General features: G+C 40.8%; 1 protein-coding gene and 1 long non-coding RNA gene across 2 annotated transcripts in view; one reads left to right on the top strand and one right to left on the bottom strand.

The window, feature by feature from the left end:
• Positions 1-14,481, top strand: part of MTMR9 (myotubularin related protein 9) — a 31,631-nt gene extending 17,150 nt beyond the window's left edge. Inside the window, exons 6-10 of the mRNA XM_024569091.4 lie at positions 875-1,036; positions 5,222-5,363; positions 7,106-7,326; positions 8,836-8,987; positions 10,293-14,481. Coding sequence (XP_024424859.2) covers positions 875-1,036; positions 5,222-5,363; positions 7,106-7,326; positions 8,836-8,987; positions 10,293-10,456 — 841 coding nt within the window. The 3' untranslated portion in view covers positions 10,457-14,481. The remainder of the gene's footprint in view (positions 1-874; positions 1,037-5,221; positions 5,364-7,105; positions 7,327-8,835; positions 8,988-10,292) is intronic.
• The window catches only part of LOC128779301 (uncharacterized), a 53,315-nt gene extending 26,488 nt beyond the window's left edge, over positions 1-26,827 (bottom strand). The window contains exons 1-2 of the long non-coding RNA XR_008425200.1: positions 26,516-26,827; positions 21,883-22,004 (exon numbers count right to left, since the gene is read on the bottom strand). This is a non-coding gene — a long non-coding RNA (uncharacterized lncRNA). The remainder of the gene's footprint in view (positions 1-21,882; positions 22,005-26,515) is intronic.
• Between the last annotated feature and the right edge of the window lie 133 nt (positions 26,828-26,960).

The raw sequence follows: 26,960 nt of genomic DNA, 5'->3' as shown, positions 1-26,960 counted from the left end.
ACCACCGCAAGATCTGTTCCTCTACTTATAGATCAGTAGTCACCAAGCCTAAACAGATATGCTACACATAACTATATTTTCCTAAGTCAGAAGACTTGAGACATTTAACTTCCCCCATATCCACCTATTCTCACACCCTGTTTCCTCCACCTGGATCATCTCCTGTTTATGCTTGCAGTTACTGGTTTGTAAGTGCTTCTGGGTAGGTGGGTGGGAGTCAGAGCTAATAAAACAATGGGATCTGGCGCAGGCTGGTGTGGCTCAGTGGATTGGGTACCAGCCTGCAAACCAAAAGGTCTCCAATTCGATTCCCAGTCAGGGCACATGCCTGGGGTGCAGGCCAGGTCCCCAGTAGGGGGCACGTGAGAGGGAACCCATCGCTGTATCTCTCACACACTGATGTCTCTCTCCCTCTCATTCTCCCTCCCTTGCCTTCTCTCTAAAAGTAAATAAATAAAATCTTAAAAAACAAAACAGTGGGATCTGAGCTGGCTCTGGGCACCCTGCTAACAGTACCAGGTGGATCCATGGGAGGAGGATGGCACATGTCAGCGGTGCCCTCTCTGACCTGTCACAACATGCAGTTCTCCGGCCCTCTTCCCCAGCAAGTAATTCAGCTCTTTGACCCGGGTTTAATCTGTTCACATGAGGAACGGGTTACTAGGCATGACTGGCATTTTAAACATCTTTGCAATCGTGTTTAAATATTAATTTTTCAATATTTAATCCTCAAGTTTTTATACAGCATGGCAAATATTTTTATAGTATTTTGAGCTACTTTTGCTCTTGGATTTATTAGAGGCTGACTTTTTGGTTTGGTTTCTTCCTTTCTTGTTTTTTGTTTGTTTGTTTTTCTTTTCCTCATGTTTAAAAGGTATCACATTCTTCAGGAGAGCTTAATCAAACTTGTGGAAGCTTGTAATGACCAAACACATAACATGGACCGATGGCTCAGTAAACTGGAGTCTTCAAACTGGCTGACTCACATCAAAGAGATTCTGACTACTGCCTGTCTCGCGGCTCAGTGTATTGACAGGTAGGGTGCCTTTCAGTGTTCCAGAATGGGATGTACACTGCTAACGACACTCCGCATTTATCCAGATACGTGTTTACATATTAATGTATATTTCAGAGGTATTACAGGTTCAGTTCCAGACCACTGCAATAAAGCGAGTATCTCAGCAAAGCAAGTGACATGAATTATTTGATTTCCCAATGCATGTAAAAGTTATGTTTACCTATACTGTAGTCTGTTAAGAGTGTAATAGCATTCTTTCTTTTAAAAAAATGTATGTACCTTAATTTAAAAATACTTTATTCTAAAAACAACACTAACCATCATCGGAGCCTTCAGCAAGCTGTAATCTTTGCTGTCAGAGGGCCTTACCTTCAGTTTGTTAACAATGCAGTATCTGCAAAGTGCAGTGAGGTGAAGCTCAATAAAACAAGTTATGCCTGGATGTTAAAGTTTGTGCCTATTCTGTATCTTATGTTCAGATCATTGTGTTAAGTTACTGGGTAAGATAGTCAACAGCATTTATTTATCAGTGAAGTGTGTGCATAGAGTTCGGCATTTAACTGATAGTTTGTTGAATGAATTGTGAACCACGTACATATACATCTTTGATGACAGAAGTTTTTGAAGTACCAAAGCCCTACTTTTTAATACAATCTTTAAATTACTAATCTACCAATTTTCCTTTTCTTAAACTGTGAGAAAGAAAAGTTTTCTTATATCTTCTCGGAGGGCCAAACTTGCCTTCCTGCTTTTGAAATATCAATGAATGGAAGTATGTAATTTTGTTGCCCAGTAAAATGATCCTTTCTAACCTCCCAGATAGCTTATTACAAGCTATCTGATGTGTGCCGACACAACAAGATCTCAAGTTAAGAAAGCCTGGTGGTAGTGATGTAAAGTGTATGAGGTGATTTTAGTTTATTCAGTCATTGAAGGTCGCTAATACTTGAGCCCTGAGGCGGAAGACTCGAACGGAGGCGGAGGATTGGTGTAGGTTCTTGCTGAAGGTTAGCATGCCCTTCTTTAAAGAAGGGATTCCCACTGAAGCAACAGGTAGGTGTAAGTTATGCCGCCACATATTTGGATGGCACTTTTCTTTGAGGGTTTGATTTGTTTTCTTGACACTAACAAACTAGGGAACTACATAAGTAATTTTTTAATGGGCAGTGAGAAACGGATTATGGGTTGCTTAGAATCATGGGGTAGGTTAGTGGCAGAACCAAGATGTCAGGATTCCCAGGCTGTCACTGTTCTTTATTTTAGATGAAACTCATTTATCTAATTAAATGTAGGTGTTAAAGACTAAGATTATATGGCCAAGAAATGGTGAAGGGTTTTGTTTCCTTTTAACCTAAGTTTCAAAGATTTCTCTTTGCACAGTAAGTACAGAGGCTCCTGTTTTCTTGTGAAGCATGAATTGTGATAGACACTTAGCACCGTGTTGTCCAAGTCTGCAGCCACGGTAATGAGAAGATGCGGGTCTAGGCAGCCTGCACTGGGCAGGTCTAGTGCAGAACAGATTTCTTAGCTCCACCTTTGTTTAGTTTGAGCTGGCCACCTTAAACAAATAGGAACTTTCACACTCCGGGGAGGTGAAGGTTTTGGTCATTTTCCAATATTTGGTTTCCCTTTTCTGATATGTATATATATTAGCTTATTACTTATACCTCCATAAAAATCTGCCCTTATAATTAGTTGCTGAAAATGTAAAAATTGACCTTAAATTAATTGAATTAAATTTAGAATATAACACAGATAACTAAGATATACATGCAATATATATCAGAAGCCTTAAACTATTTGCTCATACCCTTTCCAGCCTACTTATTAGATTTCATGTGGTTTTATCATAACCCTAAGTTAACATCTTTATTTTTAAATTAAGAACTCAAACAATTCAGCAACAGACAAAAACCTAAGTACACCATCTACAGTGTCAGAAGAATTGGCAATGACCTTAATGTTCAACCATAGGACTAAGTAAATTGTAGTTAATCACTTAACAGAAGAATATTTAATAACCATAAATATAATACTTCTAAGGATGGCACAGAGAAGTGGGAAAGTGTTTATACTAAAAGTGGTAATAATAAGAAATTACCTTGTGTTAATAGCTATGTAAAGTATATATGTACACAGGAAGATAATTAACAGTAATAACCAAACATGAAACTTTTATGAGAAAGTGGTGAGCTTATTTTCTTTTGTTTTCCCAAGTTTTCTTCACTGTCATTTCAACACAAGAGGTTGCAGGAGGTGGGGGATGTAGATCATTGAGTTTTTGGTGCTCCCTCCCATTCTCTGTAGAATAATGGGGTCCCAGACACCTCCGAAGTGTCATGGTATCATTGCCACTGACTTTCTAGATTGAGTTTTATTTTTTTAAATGTTCTTTTAAATTTTTTCTTCCTGTCTTATGTTTCTCAAAATATAGTTCAACACTTGTTTCCCAGCTCCGTGTCAGTTTGTGAAGGCGTCCGTACAGTCGGCTAGCTGAGGGTGAAAGGTAGAGTCGAGGTCAGAGGGGTACAGAAGAATAATTTTAGGTGTTTGTTTCTAGGTTTGATGAGAAAAGCCTTTTTTTTTTTTTTAATCCAAGAGGATAATATGTTATTATTGCCATTTATAAACCACAGAAAGTCTGGATCCCTGTTTGGCTTTAGCGAAGCTGCAATTAGAGACTTGGCTTCTTGGTTACTTTTTTTCTTCCCCTCTCTCTCTTTTATTGTTGTTTATTCTATTACAGTTGTCCCAATTTTCTCCCGTTGCCCACCTCTGTGCAGTCCATTCCCCTGCTCCCACGGTCAGTCCCCACACGGATGTCCATGGGTCATTCATACATGGTCTTTGGCTACTCCCTTCCCCTTCTTTCCACCATTCCCCCTGCCCCCTCTGGCAGCTGTCTGTCTATTCCATGTTTCCACATCTTTGGTTCTGTTTTTTTTGTTAGTTTATTTTGTTCATTAGATTCCAGTTATAAGTGAGATCATATGTTATTTGTCTTTCACTGACTGGCTTATTTCACTTAACATAATACTTTCCAGTTCCATCCATGCTGTCCCAAAGGGTAGGAATTCCTTCTTTCTTTATGCTACATAGTAATCCATTGTGTAAATGTACGACCTTTTTTTAATCCATTCATCTACTGATGGGCACTTAGGCTGCTTCTAGCACTTGACTATTGTTAATAATAATAATGCTGCTGTGAACATAGGGCTGCATAAGTTCTTTTGAATTGGTGTCTCAGGATTCTTAGGGTATATTCTCAGCAAGGGAATCACTGGGTCAAAAGGCAGTTCCATTTTTAGATTTTGGGGGGAAATTCCATATTTTTAAAGTGGCTGTACCAGTGTGCATTCCCACCAACAGTACACTAGGGTTCCCATTTCTCCACATCCTCACCAGCACTTGTTGTTTGTTGATTTATTAATGATAGCCATTCACACAAGTGTGAGGTGATATCTCATTGTGGTTTTATTTTGCATCTCTCTGATGGCTAGTGATGTTGAACATTTTTTCATATGTCTGTGGGCCATCTGTATGTTTATTCAGGTCCTTTGCCCATTTTTTAAAAAACATTTTATTTATTTATTTTTAGAAAGATGGGGAGGGAGGGAAAAAGAGAGGGAGAGAAACATCAATGTGTAAGAGATACATCGACCAGTTGCCTTTCACATCCCCAACGAGGGACCTGGCCCACAACTGAGGCATGTGCCCTGACTGGGAATTGAACCAGTGACCCTTTGATTTGCAGGCCAGTGCTCAATCCACTGAGCCACACCAGCCAGGGCCCTTTGCCCATTTTTAAATTGGATTGTTTGTCTTCCCAGTATTGAGTCATGTTAGTTCTTTATATGTTTTGAAGAAAGCCTTTTAATCAACTATCAAAGCAGAAAAGGTAAATGCCTACTGTGTGTAGTGAAGACTTCTTTTTGTTTCTGTAAAGGGAGAAAAATTTCAGCTAAAAGGTTCTATGAAATTTGTAGTAACGTAAAGAGGTTCTGGCCATGGGCAGTTTGGGACTCGGTATACTTTAATATTTTTTTCCCAAAGGAAGCTTTTTTCAATATGCCTTATTTAGACTCTAAACTCTATGGGACAGAGCAGAATAAATAAGACTTTGTACCAGTGAATGTCTATTATTAGCAGACTCAGTAGACCATGTTGAGAGTAACCCATTTGTGCTCTGAATTTCCCCGTCAGGGAAGGAGCATCCATACTGATTCATGGAACAGAAGGAACTGATTCTACACTCCAGGTTACCTCCCTGGCCCAGATCATCTTGGAACCAAGGAGCAGGACCATCCATGGTTTTGAGGCCCTGATAGAAAGAGAGTGGCTGCAGGTAAGAAAAGCTATTTTGTGTGCAGAGGAGCCGCTAATCATTGATGTTGTAATCTTGGTTTGTAGAAGTGGATATAATGTATGAAATTTTGATTAATTAAAATGTTTAAATTGTGTGTTTCATTTTCTGGGGGACAATGAGTTTATCTTCCTCTCAATAAATGGTTGTAATCTTTCCTGCCTATCAATTTCCGTATGTGTCTTTGCTTATATTGCTCATTTGGCACTTCATTCTCTTAAACTCTTATTAGTTGTACTTTGTTACCCACAGGGGAAATACCAAGAATGTAAAACACAGTCTTGTCTTCCAGAGCTTAGTCTTGTTAGAGATAAGAGGCAAACACAAGGGGGAAGGAGGAGCAGGGATCTGTAACTCCGAGGCGAGTGCTTTTTGACTTTCTGCCTTTTGCTGTAGTCTAGCCCCATCCTGTCTTCTTCCCCAGCCAAGGGAAATTCGCCTCATCCTTTAAGATACAGTTAAATGTCACTGCTTTCCTGAACCCTTGGGAACCTTAACCTCCTTCACAGATAGAATTGGCCACTTTCTTTGTGCCTCGTTTCCTGAACTAGACCATATAAGTGAGTTCTTGGAAGTCAGGGAACCTTGCCCAGTTCATCTGTTTACCCCTAGGACACAGCACTGCAGCCACTTAAGGCTGAATGACAACTGAAAGGAAGATCGTATAACATAGACTGAAGTCCCCCATGTCAGAGATTAATTTGTGAATGCATCTACTGTGTAATTTATAAACAGTTGTTAAATGTAAATGTTTAGATATATCTTGGAAATGAAAGTATCCCTGGAGAAAATGATTTCTGGCCCTTCTAGTTACATTTGGATTTATTATGTGTTAATGCTGTGCGTGTCCCATGTCTATCCTGCCTGACAACTGACCTTCATCTCGTTAAGTCAGACCATCCTAAATAACGGAAGTCTATTCAGCCACGTTTCTTATAAGATAGAACAAACAAATGAGTATGATGTATGTTATCATTTTAATGGCATCAAAATCTAATCAGCCACTGGAAACTGGTCATGGCATTATCTTGGTCACCCAGAGGGACCCAAAGGTAAAGCAGGTCTGTGAAATACCTAAAACGGTATCATTTGGGATAAGGTCAGTGCTCAGGTTCTGGGTGGGCCAGAGCCGAATGATTCCTCCATGTCCTTTGGTCAGTAGATGGCAGGCTCTTCCAGTTCTTTTGGGGAGAAGAAGGAAACGAAGGGGCGCTTTATCTCTAATAAAAGGGTATTCATAAAGACCGACAGTAACTCCTTTCCCACATGCAACTAAAGACGGTATCGGGAGTGCCCTTGCCAAGCCTGTCTGGTAGAGCCCCATATTTACCTCCACTTAGTGGTAAGGCTCGTGTAGCTTACAGTGGTCTACAGTGCTTTGGATAGAAGGTGGTAGCCATCCTTCATTTTGTACCTGAGGAGGTTATGTTCTTTGTGCTCCAAATTACAGACCTAGGAAAATGTTTATCATCCCTGAAGTTCCTTATTCTTGCATTTGCCATTTCAAGAGCACTCGCGGTTCTTATGGCTACGTCTGCACTGCACAACCTCGTTAAGTATTTGGAAATTGTTTTAAACCAAGAAATCATTCATCTAAACAGCAGTCACCAAAATTATACGATGTCCCACTTAATACAAGTTTCACTGCACCTACGTGAAATAATGTGAATAGAATGTGGGGTCTCGCTAGGAAATGACTGTCACGTTTTCATCTTTTCTCGTAGGCCGGTCACCCGTTTCAACAGCGCTGCGCACAGTCAGCCTACTGTAACAGTAGGCAGAAGTGGGAGTCGCCTGTATTTCTTCTCTTCTTGGATTGTGTGTGGCAGATATTTCGTCAGTTCCCTTGTTCTTTTGAATTTAATGAGAATTTCCTCATCATGCTCTTTGAGCACGCGTATGCCTCACAATTTGGAACATTTCTGGGCAACAATGAAAGTGAGAGGTGGGTACATTTCATTGCGGCCATTTCATTGTAAGTTTTTTGGCCACTTCCTACAAGAGAGCAGGACTTGGTTCCACATTAATGTTGCTTAGAAGATGGTGGCGATTACATTTAGTATAAATCACGTGAGGCATATTCTTGTTTTGAGCCTGTGACATGCTAGGTGAGAGCATATCCTCAGACTTTGTTCTGATAGATTAAAATTAGTCCATATACCGATTAAAAATTTTGAGTTAACTGGGCAACCATTTTAAATTACGGTTTCCTTACATAGGATCATAATGTCTTACACCTGCAAGAAGCCTTAACATAGACTCTAACTGCACCCTCCATTCAGTTTTATGGAGTTGGGAAGGCAATGTGCAGATAAGTTAACTGACTTGTCCAGGGCCACAGCCAGCTGGTTGCCAAAAGTAGGGCTATAGCACAGGTCTTCCTACTCCTGCTCTAGCCTTTGTCTGTTAAAGCAATGTGGCTAACTTTAACTTGGCATCTAAGTAATATATTTGACTATGGATTCTTTTTGGTGTTGTACCTGTTAATATCCCCAAGACCTACATTCAACAAAGGGATTACCAATACATTTTATCTCACATTCTGATTGCCATTTGGTAGAGCCTCCCAATAGTGCTGATTGGGAAGGATTCTGAAGCTGTGTGGGGCGGGCTCAGCCTGAAAAAGTTCAGTGATTGGCTAGCCACGGGCTTGGGGGCAGGGCCTGGAGGGAGCAGTGGTGCAGTGCTTTCCCATCCTCCCATGCCTCGTTCCTCAGGACGCAGTGGGAGACTTGCTGTCCTAGCAACTGCATGCTAGTGCCACAGGGGTTCTGTGATTATGTGGGCTCTTATTACTAGCATAATTATAGTCACATAGTTAACTTTCATGAAGCTTCTAAGTAAAAGTAGTTTCAGAGACAAAACCAATTTTACAGTAAAACTTCAGCTTGAACAGAATCCTGTGAAAATTTAGCGTATTATGTTTTTGGTTAATGGAGGGTTTACCATAAATTATCTTTCAATTCTTGTTAAAACTTTATTTTTTTCTAAAATATGCCAGTTTACTTTCCATCCCTAACAGTTTATCCCATGATAAAAGTGTTACAGAATTTCAGGATTATTATGAAGACTGTTCATTGAATATGAACATAGGTTAAATCTGTATTTATATCAAGGTACATATTTATTTTTAATTGATTTAATTATTTTAAATTAAAATACAATCCCAGGTATGATAAGGCCTTTATATATGGGTTAGTGTTTAACACTGAACCTGACATGACCAGATTCTGGTTTTTTCCTTCTTGTTGTAAAACAGCCTTCTTTTTGTTGTTATTCACAATTATCATGCTGAATTTTCTGACATATTTTTATTTTACAACATTTTATTCTTCTAATAAAAGCCTTGTATTCTGCCTTCTGACATACAGAGAGAAGTGTCCTATTAGGAGGAACATTTGCTAGTGATTGTCATAAATTAACTGCTCTAAAGGCAATTTTTTCTCTTGAGCAGATGTAAGTTGAAGCTACAGCAGAAGACGATGTCTCTGTGGTCCTGGGTCAATCGGCCCAGTGAACTGAGTAGATTCACCAACCCTCTCTTTGAAGCCAACAACCTTGTCATCTGGCCTTCGGTTGCTCCACAGAGTCTTCAGCTCTGGGAAGGTGAGCCACGCATCCTGTACAAACTCTCTATCCTTAGCCAAGGGTGCTCTCTCGGCTGCCTCTGAGTACACGCTATTGTTGGTATTTGGAGATGGCAAGGTGGGCCTCACTCTCAGACGTGTAATTATTTCTTAATATTTTTTGAGGAACCCCCACACTGTATTCCATAATGGTTGTACCTTTTTACAGTCCCACCAACAGTGCACAAGAGTTCTGATTTCTTCACATCCTTGCCAAGAGCTGTTATTTCTTGTTAGGTTCCCCCACCCCCGTTGGTAGTGGCCATCCTGACGGGAGTGAGGGAAAGTACGTTTCTTTTTGTGAGACAGTTGGTAGACAGTAGGGCAGGAATAGGCTGTGAGCTCCTAGAAGATGGTTCCAGTGTCCTTCATTAGGCAGTCATTAGGACAGGCTCTTCTGCTCTTGGCTCCTGAAGGGTTCAAGGGGCGGCCGCTCTAGTTAGGGCCCACAGATGTACACGGATGCCGTCCATCAGTGCGGCAATACAGACATCCCATTGTTCACGGGGTCCATGCTTAGTGTCTAAATCTATGCGAAGAAGCTATTTCACTTACATTAATCTTTCAGACTCCTGAAGCTTATTTCCTGAAATACCAAAGCCCATTTTTTTAAACGGCCAAAATTTATCTAAAATGTATTAGCCATTCATTAAAGAAAGACTACGATACCATTTAATTTCTTTTTTATCGTTTTGAAGGCAGTAAGTACCTCTTCATTCATCTTTGTAGCAAACGGCATGAGGCTTACATGCACGGGGATGGTAGAGAACATTATTTTGGTCCATTTCATAATTTTTTAGGGGGTGAAGAATTAATGAGCAAATATGTACATAAAAATCATAACTTCTTAAATCATGACTTCTTGTAATGGATAACTCTTTCAATACCTCAAGATTCCTATATATTTTAGAGTATGATAAACCGTAGATGTGACTCGTGCCCTGACTGGTGTGGCTCAGTGGATTGAGTGCCAGCCTGTGAACCGAAAGGTTGCTGATTTGATTCCCAGTCAGGGCACGTGCCCGGGTTGCAGGCCAGCTCCCCAGTTAGGGGTGTGGGAGAGGCAACAAGATCCTTGTTTCTCTAGCACATCATTAATGTTTATCTCCCTCTCTCTCCCTGCCTTCCCTCTCTCTAAAAATAAATAAAATCTTAACAAAAAACCAAACAGATGTGATTGTGAAAAAAAGAAAAAAATATGTGGAATTATATATTATCTACAACTTTAATGTTAATCCATTGTATGTATCTTTCTCTCTTTTGTTTTCTTTCCTGGATTCAACAGGTATTTTCCTACGTTGGAACAGATCTTCCAAGTTCGTGGATGAAGCATATGAAGAAATGGTTAACATTATTGAATACAATAAGAAATTACAGGCAAAAGTAAATATCCTTAGGAGGCAGCTGGCAGAACTGGAGACTGAGGATGGGACACAGGAGAGCCCCTGAACGCCGTCCCCACAGGCTGTGCAAGGAGCTTCCGCACTCGTGTCCCGCCCCTCTCCCCTTTTGCCCTTCAGCTCAGTTCTACACAGTAGCCTTGAACTTAAGGCTTTAGATGTGAGAACCCTCTGATCTAACGGATTTCTCAACACTTTATGAATGAAACTTACTATAATTACTCATATTCCACGTGGCCTCTTAGGCCTTTTCACTTTAAGAGCAGGAAGGAGGTGCTAGTCGTTTCATTTTCCTTTGTGTGAATCAGGTGACCGTGGAACGGCATTTGTGCTACACGCCATTTCATCCTAGGATTTCTCTGTGCCCACTTTCCAGGCAGTGCTTCAGACCAGTCACGGGTGTGATCCATCTCGGTAAGGAATGTGTTAGCTTCTAAAAAGTCCAGATGTTTAAACACTTTGAACATAGAAATATTTTTCAAAACTGAAATGGTGGATAAACCAAGAATTTTATGTTTAATGTGCCATTTCCAATACTTTTGTCATTCTCTTTAAAATAGTTTTGGACTAACAAAGCTGAATTCTGTCTCATTCTGGTTTGTCAAGAAAGAAATTCTGAATGTTTATTCAAGGTAAATTATTTTCACAAGGGCAACAGGTATAGTCCTCTGATATTTACATTAACAAGTAAATTTAACAGTAGGCACTAAAAGTATGTGCAATAAAGAAATAAAGTAGGAATTTGTTACTAATATGGTATTGTTACTATTGAATTGGTTTTTCAGGTTTTATCAGATGCTGGAAATAACATTAAACCATCATTTATAATAGATGTCAGTTTGTTCTAATTAAGCTACAAATATGGTTTCCTTAAACCAGAGATGCACTGCCCTTGTCTGAAGTTCTTATCGCACTGGTTTATGTACGTATGTGTATGTTTTATTGTGTTTTGTTTTATTTTTAAGTATTCTAAGAGTTTACTAAAGTTACAGCTTTCACGGTGATTTAAGCCTTTTGAAAATTTATCTTGACCATTACACGTGAGGCAAACACAACTCAAGCGGAGGTGAGCATTTCTGAGCATGACGCGGCTGCGCTAAACTTCAGATTTGCAATGTTTCAGTGGCCCAGAAACAGCGGTGACTGTCGTTATGCTGTGCTCGTTTATGCCTGCAGCTCTAAATAAAGGCTTGCAGTTCAGTGTTTTCCATGGACGTTTCTGTTTTGTGGAGTTGCTCATTTTACCAAGTACTATCAATGCTAGTTATCCTTTAAAAGGATAGTTGAAAAGTAGTCATTAATACCATTTCTACCCCATCTATATATAACCATTTCAGTGTAAAATACCAAAACTGAACCCCGCTTTAGAGCTATGTATTGACCTAAAAATGTAATTTTTAAAAATCGACTCTCTCAAAATCTCTGGCCACATTCAGAAGCCTTAGAAAGTGACAAATTCTTTCTCTCTCCAGTCGTCCATGCTTTATCTTTTTTCTGTTTCCTCAGACTTCTAGCAAAAGGCTGAACAACAATTCGTAGTCAGAACTTTCTCTTGGTAAACTTTTTGCCTTCTCCTGTGAGCTGAGTTTTGTTCTCAACTTATTTCGTGCCTGCAGTTGTAAATCTTCGAGCACTAAAGCCCTCCCCAAAAGGCTAAGGCAAGGAGCAGAGGAGATATACTAACGATATATACATGTATCTGTGTTATGTGAAATGTCTATAGTTTTTAAAAGGGGAAACACCCTAGCTTTTTTAAGACCCTCAGAATTGCTTGCTGCTCTGTTCCAGCAGCTGACCTTTTTGTTTCCTTCTAATTTTGTCTCAAGACTTGATATGAAGAAGGCACCCTTTTCTTCTCTGGTAATGGACCATACGGAAAACCATCTAGACATCTAGTGGGTTTGGGTTTTTTAGTAATTCTGTAAAAGTGCTCCCCACTGGTGGTGTTTCTTGGCCACAGGGCCTCTGTGGGTTTGAACGTGGGAAGGAGTTTTGATTAGGTTGGTCACGGAGAGACTGGGTGCGGTCCGTTTACACCCCCCTTCCCGGTGCGCGTTTGATGCGTGAGCCGGAGCGCAGCAGCGCGGTGCGTCCGATTCTTTGGGTTTCTTTTGTTGAGGCAGGAATCTTAAGCTGTTTGGACAGGTTTCATTGTAGTATTAATTTATAATCAGAGATCATCTAAACTTCAGTTCTGATTTTAGCTGTAAAAACAAACTTCAGTATTAGTGCACTTTCAAAAGGGTCGGCTAATAATGTAAATATTAAAGTTTTCCCAGACTCGAGAACCCTGTCAAAAACAAGTGCGTTCTCAGTAGAACCTGAGGAGTGTTTGGTAATACTCCTAAGTTACCCGTCTGCTGGGTGGGTACATACAATGGACAAACTCGTAAGACAGTACTTGTTAAACACTAAGTTTGGACAGTTATCTTTGATAAATGTGGCTTTAAAATCTTTAGTGAAGAGAATAGTGGCAGAATGAAGGAGCAAGCAAATTGCCTCATAGGAGTCCATAATAATCAAGGAAGACATATTCAAGTTCTATTAGGTATCTTCTGTATTCATTTATAATGAAGGCAGCTGCTTTACATTTTTAGGACCCAAAAAATACTCCCCACAAAGAATATCTTAACAATACAAAGGATTGCTATAATCCTCCATCTGCAATACAGACGTCTTCAGATTTAAATTAATGATTTTTTTTTAATCAGAAGAAAATGGCTGACAGTATAAAAACGCTAAAACCTTCCGTGGTAGGACTTTTCGGTAATTAATTGTTTGGTCAAAATTTTTCATTTTGATTTTATATAACGGGAAGAAACCAAGCATAAGTTGTAAAACCTAACAGGTTTAACAACCTATAGATGTGTTTATTTCTCAGAAAAATTCAGACTTTGAAGCAAGATTTTAAAGTGATTTGGGGGAAACTTTAGAAGACGGCAGACGGTCATTGCAGGCCCCATACAGGGAACTCAAAGGGTTTTCTTTGAACCCTCAAACATGACTCAGAGCGGTGGTACGTCATTGCCTTTCATTTTAAAGGATGAAATTTAGTGAGGTTTTAATCTTTGATTCAGTTAGTACAAAATTCATGTTAAATGAACAAATCAGTATAACAGAAGAGATTTTGCAAGTGGTTGTCCCTTGAAGTGAAAAATAGGGACACTTGGCTGCATTTGAAAAAAATCTGCTTAAAGCTGTAACTCCTGTAGTTAATCTGGTTTCAGAGTTAGCTATTTCAATTATCAGTCTTAACTGGGTTATCGGGTGCATTTATTATTATAAGACCTTAACCGGAGACAAAAGTTTCGGTATTTATCCATACCCAGATCTAATGAGTGAGAAGTGCATGTGGGTGTTATGAGCGCTCTTTATCAGGAAGTTATTTCTTTGACCAAAAATGAGCAAGTTTCAGAATAGTTGGTCCTCTGTTCTGGCAGCTTTGAAATTTACCAGAGAATGAAGCCATTCAGCACATCTGACACCGGTTCATGTTGTACCTCAAGACCATGGTTACTCCCCGTCCTGTAGCATGTCAGCCCCCCCCCCCCCCCCCCCCCCCGCGCTGGTCACCAGTTATTACCAGGTAGTGTTTTTATGTGTTCCATCATCCTGACAAAAAACATTAGAAGACTGATTTCACCGTTGTTATTTATTCTCAGGTGATATGAAATGCTAATTTTCCTACATGATCGTTTTCCAATTTTTGTTTTACTGAGTAACACTGCTTGTACCTTCACTCAGCCTTTATAATCTAGTGTCCACAGCATCTTCTTCCTTCCAACCAGTAGCCCAGAAGAGACCCTGGGAAACCCTGACCAGGTTTTAGAAAATCTGGGCTTGTTACCGAATTCCCTCTGAGAAACCCAATGTCCTGCTTTTGAACAACACTGCAGGAACTCTAGTTTGTGCTTAACTTAGAGAAAGACGGTGGGCGGTGCGGCTGGTGTAGACCTGCTCTGTCCTGAAAAATAACTCCTGGTGAGAGCTTGCTGCCTTTCAGATCCATTGTCTAACCGTCTGTGAGTAACAGAACTGTGGTTGTGATGTGTAATAAAAACAAGCTGTGCTACACTGCCTGTGTCTGTCTGTCTGCCCAGCACGTCTCTGTGGAGAGGTGGATTACTGCACACAAACACACCCTGAGTTCTGCTGTTTAGAATACTTATAGCTCGATCACCACAACACTAAAAATGTTATACTTGCACAACTTAGTTATAAAAAGAGTATGTATTTCTTCAATAGCGGGTATTTGAATTGTACTCTTTGATATATTTGAATGTGACTCTTGGAATTAAGTGCACTATTATTCACGTTTTACACAATAAAATTGCACTATATGGCAAATGTATCTATAATGTATGCTTTGCTAAAACCTCAGAGTGCTGTAATTTACAGGTTTCTGTATTGTGAGCCTGTCTGTATATACTCTTTGGGAAATTTTCTGAACTTTCATGAGTCTGTGTGACGTTTTATTATTATTTATAATGTTCCCTAAGTGATAAGTTCACTCATGTCCTAAGGTTGGAATCGTTCATCTTGAGTTGGCTGCTTTGTCTGGCTTGGTTTCCTGAATGGCAGTCTTGTCAAACATGATGCTGTTATCCCAGTGTGTAAGATTTGGGATGGTGTTCTCCCTCTGCCTCAGAGGGCTGTTGCACAGATGCTAGTGTTTCAGTTTCTGTAGGCAACGGAAATAAAGTCTGAATATATTCAAATACTGGTAAATCAAACATGCAGGCTGACTTTAATTGTTTTCAAATAAGTCGTAGAGTAGTACAGTGGTCTCCCACACACCGTTCACCTCGACCAAATAACTGTTAATGGGTTTTTCACCTTTGAGTTACGCTCTTGAGTGTGTGTGAGTGTGTTACTTTGTTGAAACATTTGAGGGTAAGCTGCAGACTCCATGCACTTTCCACCTAAGTGCTTGCAGGTGTTAGAAGTATGTATTTACATACTGTTTACTTGGTATGTATCGATATGGATAAATTACCGAGGGAAAGGGGAAAGCTACCAGAGCAGTTTGCCGACAATGAAATGCAGGGTGACGAAATTAGAAAGTCACTGTTTGGCAATCATCACGGTACGATTGACCTAGGCAGTCACCGTTGGTGGGTGTTAAAACCAGTGGGGTAAAGTTTGTGAGGGAAAGCATATAAAGCACATAGTCTCAAAGTATTTTTCCAAAAAAATAGTTATTAATTACAAAGGGGAAAATAGTAACTACAGTGAAGGAACCGGTAGCTACCGCCGAGTCCAAGCACAATCATCACCACTAGTGATGGGACCTGGCAACGTCATGTGCCTTCTGATGGGGTGCACTCGAACACAGCATCACTTTCATGGCGTTTTTGCAAAAACAAACCCAGAAAAGCATAATCTGAATCTAATTATGAAGTATCAGGCAAACTTAAACTGAGGGACATTCTATAAAATAACTGCTCTGTATACTTTAAAGAAATTATGAAGCTTATGGAACAAAAAGACTGAAAACATTTTTAGAAGTTTGAAATTATTTCAAACATTTTTTAAAAGCACAAAGTGAACAAAAAACAGTACGTCATATAAAGCTGTAAAATTAAAATGAGAAAATATTTCAGCTGATACAAATTTTCCCCCAACAAATGAAATATTAAATGAGCAAACTGTAACACATTCCCAAAGGATTATTTACCTTTCAACAAAACTGCCACACATATGAAAAACATCTCATATGAGAAGTAACAAAACTCAGAACAGAAATAGGCCCAAAACAAAACATATTAGGAAGGTAGAAAACAAGAGTTGAATGACTCAGGAAAGAATATGAGGGGTAAAGACACAGTCACGTCATCTTGAAGAATGAGCATCTTCCGAGATACTCAAGGAAAACCAGATTCAACTGGAAACTCGTTAAAGGAAATCATGAAAGGCCAAGAATGAAAATAGAAGTACAAAGGTTAGAGAGAAAGTGGTCGACAGAGGACACACAAATAAGAGCCAATGTGTGAATAATTGGAGTCCCTGAAGAAGAAAAACAAAATAATGGAACAGAACTAGTAGTTAAATGTATAATCCAAGAAAGTTTCCAGAAATAAAAGGTCGGAGTGGAATTGGATACAGATTAGTCAATAAGAAGAAAAATATCCCGGGGGCCTCCAGGCAAAAAGAGTAGTTAAATGAGGTTGCTATTAGAATTCTCAACAACAGACAAAGTAAAACAATACAAAAACTGGGGAGTGTTTACTGAGAAATCTGTGAAAGGATGTGTTTCATCCAATTAGGAGGTGACTGGAAAACTATAGCTTAGGGCTGTATTATTGTAACTTCAAATCCAAGACTAAGACAAAAGTAGATAGAGGCAAGGGTGGGAAAATGTGATGTAGAAATTACGTATTTTGACAAAATAGAAACAATGTAATTTTTTTAATAAAAGGGAAAAGGGAGAATAAGCTTATTGACTGTCATTTAAGTAGTAGGTAGAAGTCAAAGATATTTAAACAAAATAAATCAAACTGTAAAATGTCAAGTTAGGATGAAGGTGCCTATGGTGACCTTCTGGGTATATTACCCAACAGAATCAAAAGCAAGGTCTTGAGGAGATATTAGCACACCTATATTCATTGTAGTGATATGCACACAGCCAACCAACCCAGTGTCTGTTGATGGCTGAGTGCACAAACAGAATGTGGTATTCAGTGGAGTATCACTCAGTCTTAAAAAAAAGAAAAGGAATTCCTGTGACGTGCTACAACATAGATGAACCTGGAAGAAGTTACGCTAACGGAAATAAACCAGCCACGAAAGACAAATACTGTAGGATTTCACTTATACAAGGTATCTAAAGCAGTCGAATGTGTGGAAACAGGAAGTAAAATGGTGGTTGCCAGATTCTTGGGGGGAGAGAAAAGTTCAGGAAAAAAGAAATCATTTAAAAATCATACAGGACGACATCAGCAAATTGACAGAGTAGGCAGATTCCACCTCTTATCCCCACACACAGTCATCGAAACACAAACTTCAGAACCAAGTTTATCAGAACTCTGGGATACAGTCAAAGGTTTACAGCAGCCAAGCAAATGCGGAATAAGTGAAAACTGTAGCATTTTTACCTGCTATTGTCCTAAGCCAGGGGTGTCAAACTCATTTTCACCGGGGGCCACATCAGCCTCGCGGTTGCCTTCAAAGGGCCGAATGTGATTTTAGGACTGTGTAACTGTAACTACTCCTTAACAGTTAAGCGAGAGCTTAGCGCTGCCACCGGGTAGAAACAAGGTGCTGGGCCAGATAAAACAAGCTGGAGGGCCGCATTCAGCCTGCGCGCCTTGTGTTTGCCCCCTGTGTCCTATGCCCTCCCTCCCCAGCTCAGTGCAGTCTTGAAACCGTGTCAACAGGAGTTATCTTTGTGGGGTCCTGGTGTCTGGCTCTGAAGGGAACAGGAAAGACAGTAAAAGCTTATGACTTTGGTCAGTTGTAACCTGTCTAGGGGCTACCGAAGGACTGACGGAAGGTGGTCATCTCTATTTTTCCTCACTCAGAACTCAGGCTGGAAAGGCTGTGAGTTTTGATTTAAAAAAATACTGTGAGGAGAACTAAGAAACTACAAATACCTGGCGCATAATATAGTCAAGATACCTAAGGAGTGGAAGGAAAAGCTGGGGCAGATTCTTTGGGAAAGTAAGGCATTTTTAAAAGCTTGTGTGGATGAAGCAATTTAGAAGGTCATAAATATACCTAAGTTAAAATGCATGTTTAGAAAAGTGTTGAGAAGACCCAAATTTTCACTTAGAAGTGAGCCCTAGATTGGGTGCAAGCTTGGTGTTGAAGGAGGGCCCTGACACAGAACTGATCTGCAAAGATTGGAAGAAAAAACTTTTGTTTGATTGTTTTTATTTTTTTTTATCCTCACCCAAGAACACTTTTTCATTGCTTTTAAAGAGACAGGAAGGGAGAGAAAAGCATCGATGTGAGAAAGAAACATCGACTTGGTTGCCTTCTTGCACGTGCTCTGACTGAGGATCAAACCCATGATCTGGGCATGTGCCTCGACCGGCCATCAAACCTGTTTCCCTTCGGTCCATGGGATGGCACTCCAACCCACCGAACCATACTAGCCAGGGCTGTGTTTAGTTATTTGTGTAAACTCCTGGCATTCAAAAAAAAATCTCTGCCAAAATATTAGGAGAACATCAGCTGAAGGAATAAGCACCTCAGTGATCACACATGATAAGGAATACAATCTTTGCAAAAAAAATTTTTTTTTAAGTTTTGAAAAGTAACTAAACAAATGGACTACTGTAGCCTTCAATAATAATAATAAAACAAAAGCCCCCAGAAAACCCTGGGGAAAGGCAAGAATCTAATTTCTAGTTTTACCACATTTGTAATATTCAAATGTTCAATTTTCAGCAACAAAAAAAATTACAAGGCAAGCAAAACAAAACAAAACAAACCCAGGAAAGTATGGTCCATTCAAAAGAACAAGATAATTGAAAAGAAACTATCCCTGAGAAATTCCAAACATTGGACTTACTAGAAAAAGACTTTAAAATTAACTTTCTAAAATAGGCTTAAGAGTTAAAGGGAAACATGGACAAAGAATTGAAGAAAATCAGTAAAATATATTAACATTTGCAAATATCAGAAACTCTAGAGCTGAAAATTGAAAAACTGAAATGAAAAATTCACTACAAGAATTCAACAAATTATTTGTTCAGGCAGAAGAAAGAATCAGCAAACTGAAAATAGGAATATTGAAAGTATCCAGTCTGAGGGTGACGGGTTAAAGGGACATTGAGAATCCTCCCTGTTTATGCCCGAGCCGTGACCTTTATTATAAGAAGAAAATATAGGCGTGCTGTCTCCCAGGGAGAACTGGTCCTTCTACCCAGGAGATTAGTAGTTTTAATATTTAACTGTTCCTTCGGGGAGAACTGACCTTTCTCCCAGAGGGACCTGTTGGTTTAGCTAAGTCACACAAGGCCCTTGGCGCATAGCCACTTTTGCCTAAAACATATTTAACCATAGTCCCCAAAGTGAGACTTTGGAATCTCACTTTGTAAGGACGCTTCACTCAGACCCTTCCCAGTTGGACCCTGAATGCTGTCTCCGGGATTCCCCAGCATCTATGTTTGGGTGTTGATGAACTCCCATCTGGTGATGTAAGATCTTGATTCTTGCTTTCGCTTTGCTCTTGTGTAATAAAGTTCTTAGCTATTCAACTTTGACTTGGGGTTTTTATTGTCTGCAAATCCAAACCTCCAAGTTAAGTGGCCACAATCTCAGTGGAACCTCCATAATGGCACAGAGGGCAGAAAGAAAGAGAATTAAAAAATTAGGCCTAAGAGACCTATGGTACACCATCAAGTGGACCAATGTATGAATAATGGGATTCGAAATTAGGAAATAAAAAAGGAGCAAAAAATTATTTAAAGAACTAAGGGATGAAACTTTCAAATTTGAAGAAAGACATGACTTTACAAATCCAAGAAACTTATTGATCTCCGAGTGTATTAAGATCAAAGCAACCCACACTGGACACATTATAATCAAACTACTGGAAGTCCTTAGAGGGAAAGAAGAAAATTAGAAGACGTAGCTGGATGGGTAGATCAACCTATGCTGTCACTTAAGTTAAAACCCAATTCTTTGAAGAACTGAGACAACTGTCCTTATTTTGAAAATCTTTGTGAAATAAAAATGAAACTCTGGGGGCAGTGGAGAGCCCATCTGCCTTTATCATCCTCAATTACTGAGACTAAAGGAAAAAAAAGGGGCTGTTTGTTTGTTTGTTTGTATGTGTGTATGTAATGTGTTTTAGCCAAAACTGCTACTTTGGCTCCAAGGCCCATTGCCAAGGACAAATACAAATCTTAATTGTCTTCTTCACAAATATTAATGAGAAAAAGCCTTAGCCATCTGAACAAATAAACAACTTATTCCAATCACTATAATTAGTGAAATTCTGCCTTACTGTACCTGTCTCAGAGCTGAATATTTTTTAATTTTTACTTATTTTTTAGAGCAAGGAGAAGGGAGAGAGAAGGAGCAGGAGAGAAACATCTTTGGTTCCCTCTCACATGCCTCCCACTATGGACCTGGCCTGCAATCCAGGCCTATGCCCTGACCCGGGAATCCAACCATTAGCTTTTCGGGATGATGCTCAACCAACTGAACTACCCTGGTCAGGGCTATTCTATTCTTGATTTAACTAGCCAGGAAACAAACTTTTGAATTTTCCAGTCCTGTGTCAATGCCTGGACATAGATCAGCCCTCCAGATAACCGATTACCCCCTGAAGGACTCACATACCCAGATCATCTGACATCCATCATCCGGACCACCAGATGTGACCAGACCTCCTGGCACCCATCATCCAGCCCACCTGACCTCTGACTGGTAACCATCCTGGACCAATCCTGGCTAAGAACGCAGGACTGAGTATTCTCAAGTTTGCATTTTTTACTGTAAGAACTCTTAACTTTTCTTTCATTTTTGGAACACTTGGGGGTTTTTGCCTAGGTGCGTTTCTACTTAGCAAAACCTCAGATCCTTAAATAAATCTTTATCACTTATTATTGGCCAAAGGCTCCTTATTTATGCTCATTTGACAGATGTTGTCACACTTTAATTTGTTTTTCTCCTGCTAATTTGTCTCATGTCAATTTGATTATCACACCAGTCAGAAGATCCTAGAAAGAGAATAGAAAAATTTTTTTCCTCTCCAACACTGCCAATATTTGTTCTCCTTTTCTCTTTATTATGATATACCCTTGTTATACCCTTAAAGTCATTTTAGAATTTTGGTGGGGAGAAGTCAAATGTTTGTTTTCAATATGCTACATTTACCCCCAAATCTCTCTCTTTTTTTTTTTAAATTGCCATACATTGTTTAAAACAAAGTCAAAAGAAATTTTTATGAACATTTATTGTATCCAACAATTATTTTGTTGTTCTAATCTAGTATTTATTCATACATATACTTATTTTAATGCAGTTATTCAAGTGATGATTTTATGTTTTGCTTTCTGAATTATTCATAAATGTCTTCCTACAAAGGTGTATGCTATTCACAATTACCATGTAAATAGACTAAGGATACATTTCTTTTGTAGATCCAGTTCTGACACACTCACACTCCACAGAGGTCCTTTTCCCTAATATAAAGGGGACTTCCTGTTCTGTGACACCGATAAGGGCGAAGACATTCAGTGTGGATCTGGGGCTCTGTTCCATTATTTGCATAGAATAGCTGTTTTGACTTTGTTCATAAATACAAATATTTCAATAAAAATCATGCAAATATTAAGTTTTTTCAATGAAAAAGTATTTTTTTGGTAATAAGTCTGTTTTAGGATTTACCCCAGACCAGGGTGACTCTCTGCCAGAATGGCCAGGTTCACTTAATGACTGTATTAGTCACAGTTCTCCACGGGACAAGACCACCAGGGTTGACCCATCAATCCATAGATTTATTAGAAGGATTTGACTCACCAGGTATAGAGGCTGAGAAGTCCCAAGATCAACAAGCTGGAGACCCAGGAGAGCCAATGGTATACGTTCTAGTCCAAGCCCAAGTCCAAAGGCAGGAGAAGATCGGTGTCCCAACTTGTAGTCTGTCAGAGAGAGATCAAATTCTTCCTTACTTTTGTTCTCCTCAGGCCTCCGATACATGGATGTGGTTCACCCACAGAGGGGAGGGACATCTGCTTTACTCAGTCTACCGATTCAAATGTTAGTCTCATCCAGAAACAGCTTCGCAGAGCCACCCAGAATTATGGTTCACTGATTATCTGGGCACCCTGTGGCCCAGTCAGGTTGAAACATAAAACTGACCATCACAATGACAGTGAGAAATTTCAGGACACCAAGAGAGAGAGACTGGTCTACATCTTATTAACCACTGTGCTCAGACCAACTTCTATTTTTTAAAAAATTGAGACAATTTGTGAACATTTCATTATAATCCTGTATGCTGCAGAAAGATCTCTAGTAGGTCAATTCAAAAATTCACTCTAGATGGGACATTTCATGGGAAAAGTGAATCAATGATTAGGGCAGCTGTCCTCCAAGGGCAGCCCCTGGGTCAGCAGCATGACCGGCAAGCTTGGTAGAAATACATCCTTAGGACCCACCCTGTATCTACTGAATCAGACCTTCCGGGGTGGGGACCAGAGGTACGTGTCTTAACAAGCTCCCCAGTGATTATCTTGCACACTCAAGTTTGAGAACCACTGGATTTGATGATTGTTAGGACGGATGCTTAAAGAAAAAGTCTGGTTCAATGTCACTACCCTGTTGACTCTCCGCAGTGGATGAGGAGGTGGGGTAGGTGGGTAACTAGCTTGTCAGAGCCAAGTCTTAAAGAATTCCTTAAGCATTTATTTCGGAATATTAGTTTCTTTCTAGCAAGAGGTTCTGAATTACAGAACATGTCTTGGATGATTTTTTTAATGTTACCAGCCTTGCTCTCATCTCTTGGCCTAAGAATATCCAAGCCTATCAAGAATTTTTATAGTAATTTATTTGAATCAAACAGAGGATATGCCTGGAGGCAAGATCTCAACAGACAGAAACATGCTTCTGAGAATAACAGTTTGCAGTTTCTTTTATGTGTTTGAGATTAAGGAGAGAATGCAAGGATGATTATATAAAGGTGGGAGAAAACAAGGTGTATTGGCTCTTAGAAGGGGGCGTCGGAAAGGGTGGTCAGGTATTAGAAGAAGGGGCATTTCAAAGGTGTGTGGACCAACAAGCACAGAAACGATGGACAGGGCTTGCTTCGGGCAAAGATAAGCCTTTTAGTAAAGATGTTATTACTATGCCTGGGGTGTGACTGCCAACCTTGACTTGCCCAGTTAGCAATTTGTGACACTGAGAGATTTCCATGGAACCCTTTTCTCGCCCACACATCTAATGGACTGTGGAAAACTTCAAGAATATAAAGAATCCTGAGGCTTTGAGCAGACCTTTTACAAACGGGAGAGGGAGAGGATGCCAGTAGTTTCTAGAGTTTTCCCTGGGAACTTGCAGGCCAGTGCTGTGCTACGGAAGTAGATTGTGAGCCACAGACATGAACCACATATATAATTTAAAATTTTCTACTAACCGTTCTCCAAAGAGTAGAAAGAAACGGGTGATGTTAATTGTAACATATTTAACCCAGCATATTCAAAATATCATCAAATTAGCTCATACTTCATATAAAATGTATTGAGACATTTTTACATTACCTTTTCCATATACCTTATATCTTTGAAATCCGGTGTGTACTCTACACTTACAGCACATCTGGATTCTGACTAACCACATGGCAGGTGCTCAGGAGCCCCACGTGGGGAGTGGCTGGGGGACAGTGTGGGTCTCAACCAAATGCTCCTGCAGCTGGAAGGGAAGCGCTGGTGAGCAGCAGCAGTTGTGGGCTGGTGATGTCATTATCTCCCTTGTTCCATGTGGCTCAATTCCATTATTCCTTCTGGCCCAAGTCCCTATGCAAGCAATCCTATTTGACTTTACATAGAAACAAACCTCTCCCTTCATATTTTAGATTAAATCTCTGTAGGATCCTGAAATTAAAGCACAGAATTTGCATGTGTTGTCTATCCTTCCTTAACCACACATACAGGTGTCTTAAAGAAAAACATAACCTGTGGATGTGCCCTGTTTAGGAGTTTATGCTAAAAAAATTTCCCTATTTTCTGATTGCATAGGAAGAAAATTTTTAATTAAGTCAACAGAAGCCTGGAATCAGTTGTCTGTAAGTGATTTTATTTTCCCGCCTTTTGAATTTCACTTTACACACACTGTCCTTTAACCTATGACAGTTCCTGTCTTTCTGACTTTGAGGCTTTTGAAGAGCACTGGTTAGTAGTCACTTCGTGGAATGTTCCTCTATTCAGGGGTGTCAAACTCATTTTCACTGGGGGCCACATCAGCCTTGTGGTTCCCATCAAAGGGCCGAATGTAATTTCAGCTCCTTAACTGTTAAGGAGTAGTTACATTTATACAGTTCTAAAATTATTTCAGCCCTCTGAAGGCACCTGCGAGGCTGATGCGGCCCCCCGGTGAAAATGAGTTTTACATCCCCTGCTCTATCTGCATCCTCTGATATTTCCTCACGATTAGACTGAGGTTAATGCATCGCTGGGAAGGAGATGTCAGAGGTATATGCTCTTCCCAGTTCATCAGATCATGGGGTACGTGATGTCAGCTAGTCGTCTTTTTGATGATGTTAACCTTAGTCACATGGTTAAGGGGGTGACTGCCAGTTTTCCTCACCATCCAGTTACCATTTTCCCCTGTGTTATTAAATAAACATCTATTTTGGGAGAGATACCTTGAGACCATGCAAATACCCTGCTTCTCCTTGAACCTTTCACCCACTGATTTGAGCACCTCTCCGCAGATCTTGCCCGCAGCAACTACTGCTATGTGTGTTTATGTGGAACGTCTATTTCCCTCATTCCTTCCACATTTATCAGTTGGAATTCTTCTGTAAGAAAGAGTTGCTCTTTGTCCTTCATTCATTATTCATTCAGTTATTTATATCAATATGGGCTGAGGATATTTATTTTACTTATTTTTAATTATTTGCATGTGATCTGAGAGCCAAAACCTCAACCCTGACAATGACGGGAAAGTCTGAATATTACCACTAAGTTTTGGTTACAGAAACCTGCTTTGCTGACTTAAGCCAAAGGCTATGAGGAAGGCACAGGTTGCTGAGAAGCTGCAGAGCCAGCCTGGAAAGTGGGAGAAACCCACAGCAGTCCCAGAGCCAGGAAGCTCACAAGCAGTGGCCTGGGGCAGGCCTGACCTTAGAGGACCTCTGCTGGTAGGGACAGCACCTGCTGCCTTCAGGTTGTCACTCCAGTAAATCTGGAGGAAGTGTCTGCCCTTGGCTGGGAGAGGCAGAGGGCTGATGGTATTCATGCCAGACTATTTCCACGAAGAAGAGAGGAAATAGATGCTAGGTAGCCAGAAACCACCCACTGTGAAGTCTCTGGGAAGTCACTCCTTCTCGCCCAGTCCTCAGGAACAAAGGTGGAAGCCACAGTTCCTCCCCAAGAACAACACCAACCAACCAGACTGGGAGCAATGTCACTGGGTCACTCTACTTGGCAAAATCCATGCCTGCAATCTCACTCCGAGTGAGCTCAGTGTCATCTCTAACCCCATCACAAAGTTTGAATAAAACAAAAAATAACTCCCATGATATGATGTGATGTATTAGAAAGGGCAGGTGCCTGGGTCAGCATTCCTGTCCCCTTGGCCTTGACCATATGTCTTCACGGCTCTGGGTGGGGTGCCTCTTCCACCATGAAGTGGGTCTAAGTGGCCTTGATAATCTCTATGGTCTCTTGACAGCCTACAAGTCTGTAATTAAGATTTTGAAATTCAAGTGCACAGAAGGTAGACCCATAATGAGAATCATGTATTGAGAAAATTGAAGAAATGGGGCCCACTAAGACCCCAAAAAACATAAACACATTCCATAAAACTATAGTATCTTAATGTTAAAGGAGAACTTAGAGCTGTTTTTCAAAAGCCTAACATGCCTGAGAATCACTTGGGGATCTTGTTAGAACGCAGATTGTGATCCAGCAGATCTGCACGGGCACTGCCTTGCTCAGGGACCACCCCTCCAGGGAAGACGGATGGTTCTCAGCCTTTACAGCACACTGGAACCCCTTGAGGAGCTTTAAAACAATACTTATGCCTGGGGTCCCCCCACCCCCGTTACTCCCGGTCTACCACTCCCCTAACCTATCACCAACGAGATTCTGATTTATGAATCAGGTTTCGAGTGCAGCCTGTGCATCGGGAGATTCAAAAGTCCCTGGTGATTCTAAAATGCAGCGAGGTCTGAGAACCAGAGTCCTAGCTCAGGCTTCTCAAACTTCAGCGCGTATCAGCAGCACCTCTTTTGTTGAAACACCGCGCTGGGCCTCGCCGCCACAGGTTCTAGCTCACAGGTCTGGGATGGGGCCTCAAATTTGCATTTCTAATAAGCTCCCAGTTGACGCTGACTCACTCGGCTGGTCCCTGGCTTTGGAGGTCAAATTGACAGCGATGTTTCCCAGGTGGGAAACTAAGATGCAGTGACTCGCTCAAGGTCTCTCCATACCCGATCTCCTGGCTCCCCACTCGGGCTCTTTCCTCAGTCAATCTTTCCAGCTTTCTCTTCGGCGTCCACAGGCTTCCACATCCGCTGCGGAGCCACTCAATGCCGGGCTCCACACCGGCCGGCTTCCGTTTGGGGAAGGCCCTGCCAAAGCTGCCTCCACCCTCACGGTCCCCCCGCGAAGATAAGCAGGCTGGCGGCGCGCGGGTGCGGGAGACGCTGCGCGTGCGGGACTCTGCCGCGCCCCCTAGTGGGTCCCTGAATTCTCCACGAGGTGGGTCCCAGGCAGTGGCCGGCGTGGGAGGCGCGCACGGCCAGGACGCCACTGGGACCCGCCCGGAGAGAGTTACCATCACAACCGGATCGCTCCCCCTCTCCAATCCCCACCCCCAGGTGACCTGGCGCCTACGCCCAGGCGGTCCCGGCGAAGAAGCGGATTGGTGCGCCG

The sequence above is a fragment of the Desmodus rotundus genome, chromosome 9 (genome assembly GCF_022682495.2).
Source record: "Desmodus rotundus isolate HL8 chromosome 9, HLdesRot8A.1, whole genome shotgun sequence".
Taxonomy (NCBI): domain Eukaryota; kingdom Metazoa; phylum Chordata; class Mammalia; order Chiroptera; family Phyllostomidae; genus Desmodus; species Desmodus rotundus.
Note: the sequence above shows the minus strand (reverse complement) of the source record. Positions and strands in the feature narration are given on the sequence as shown.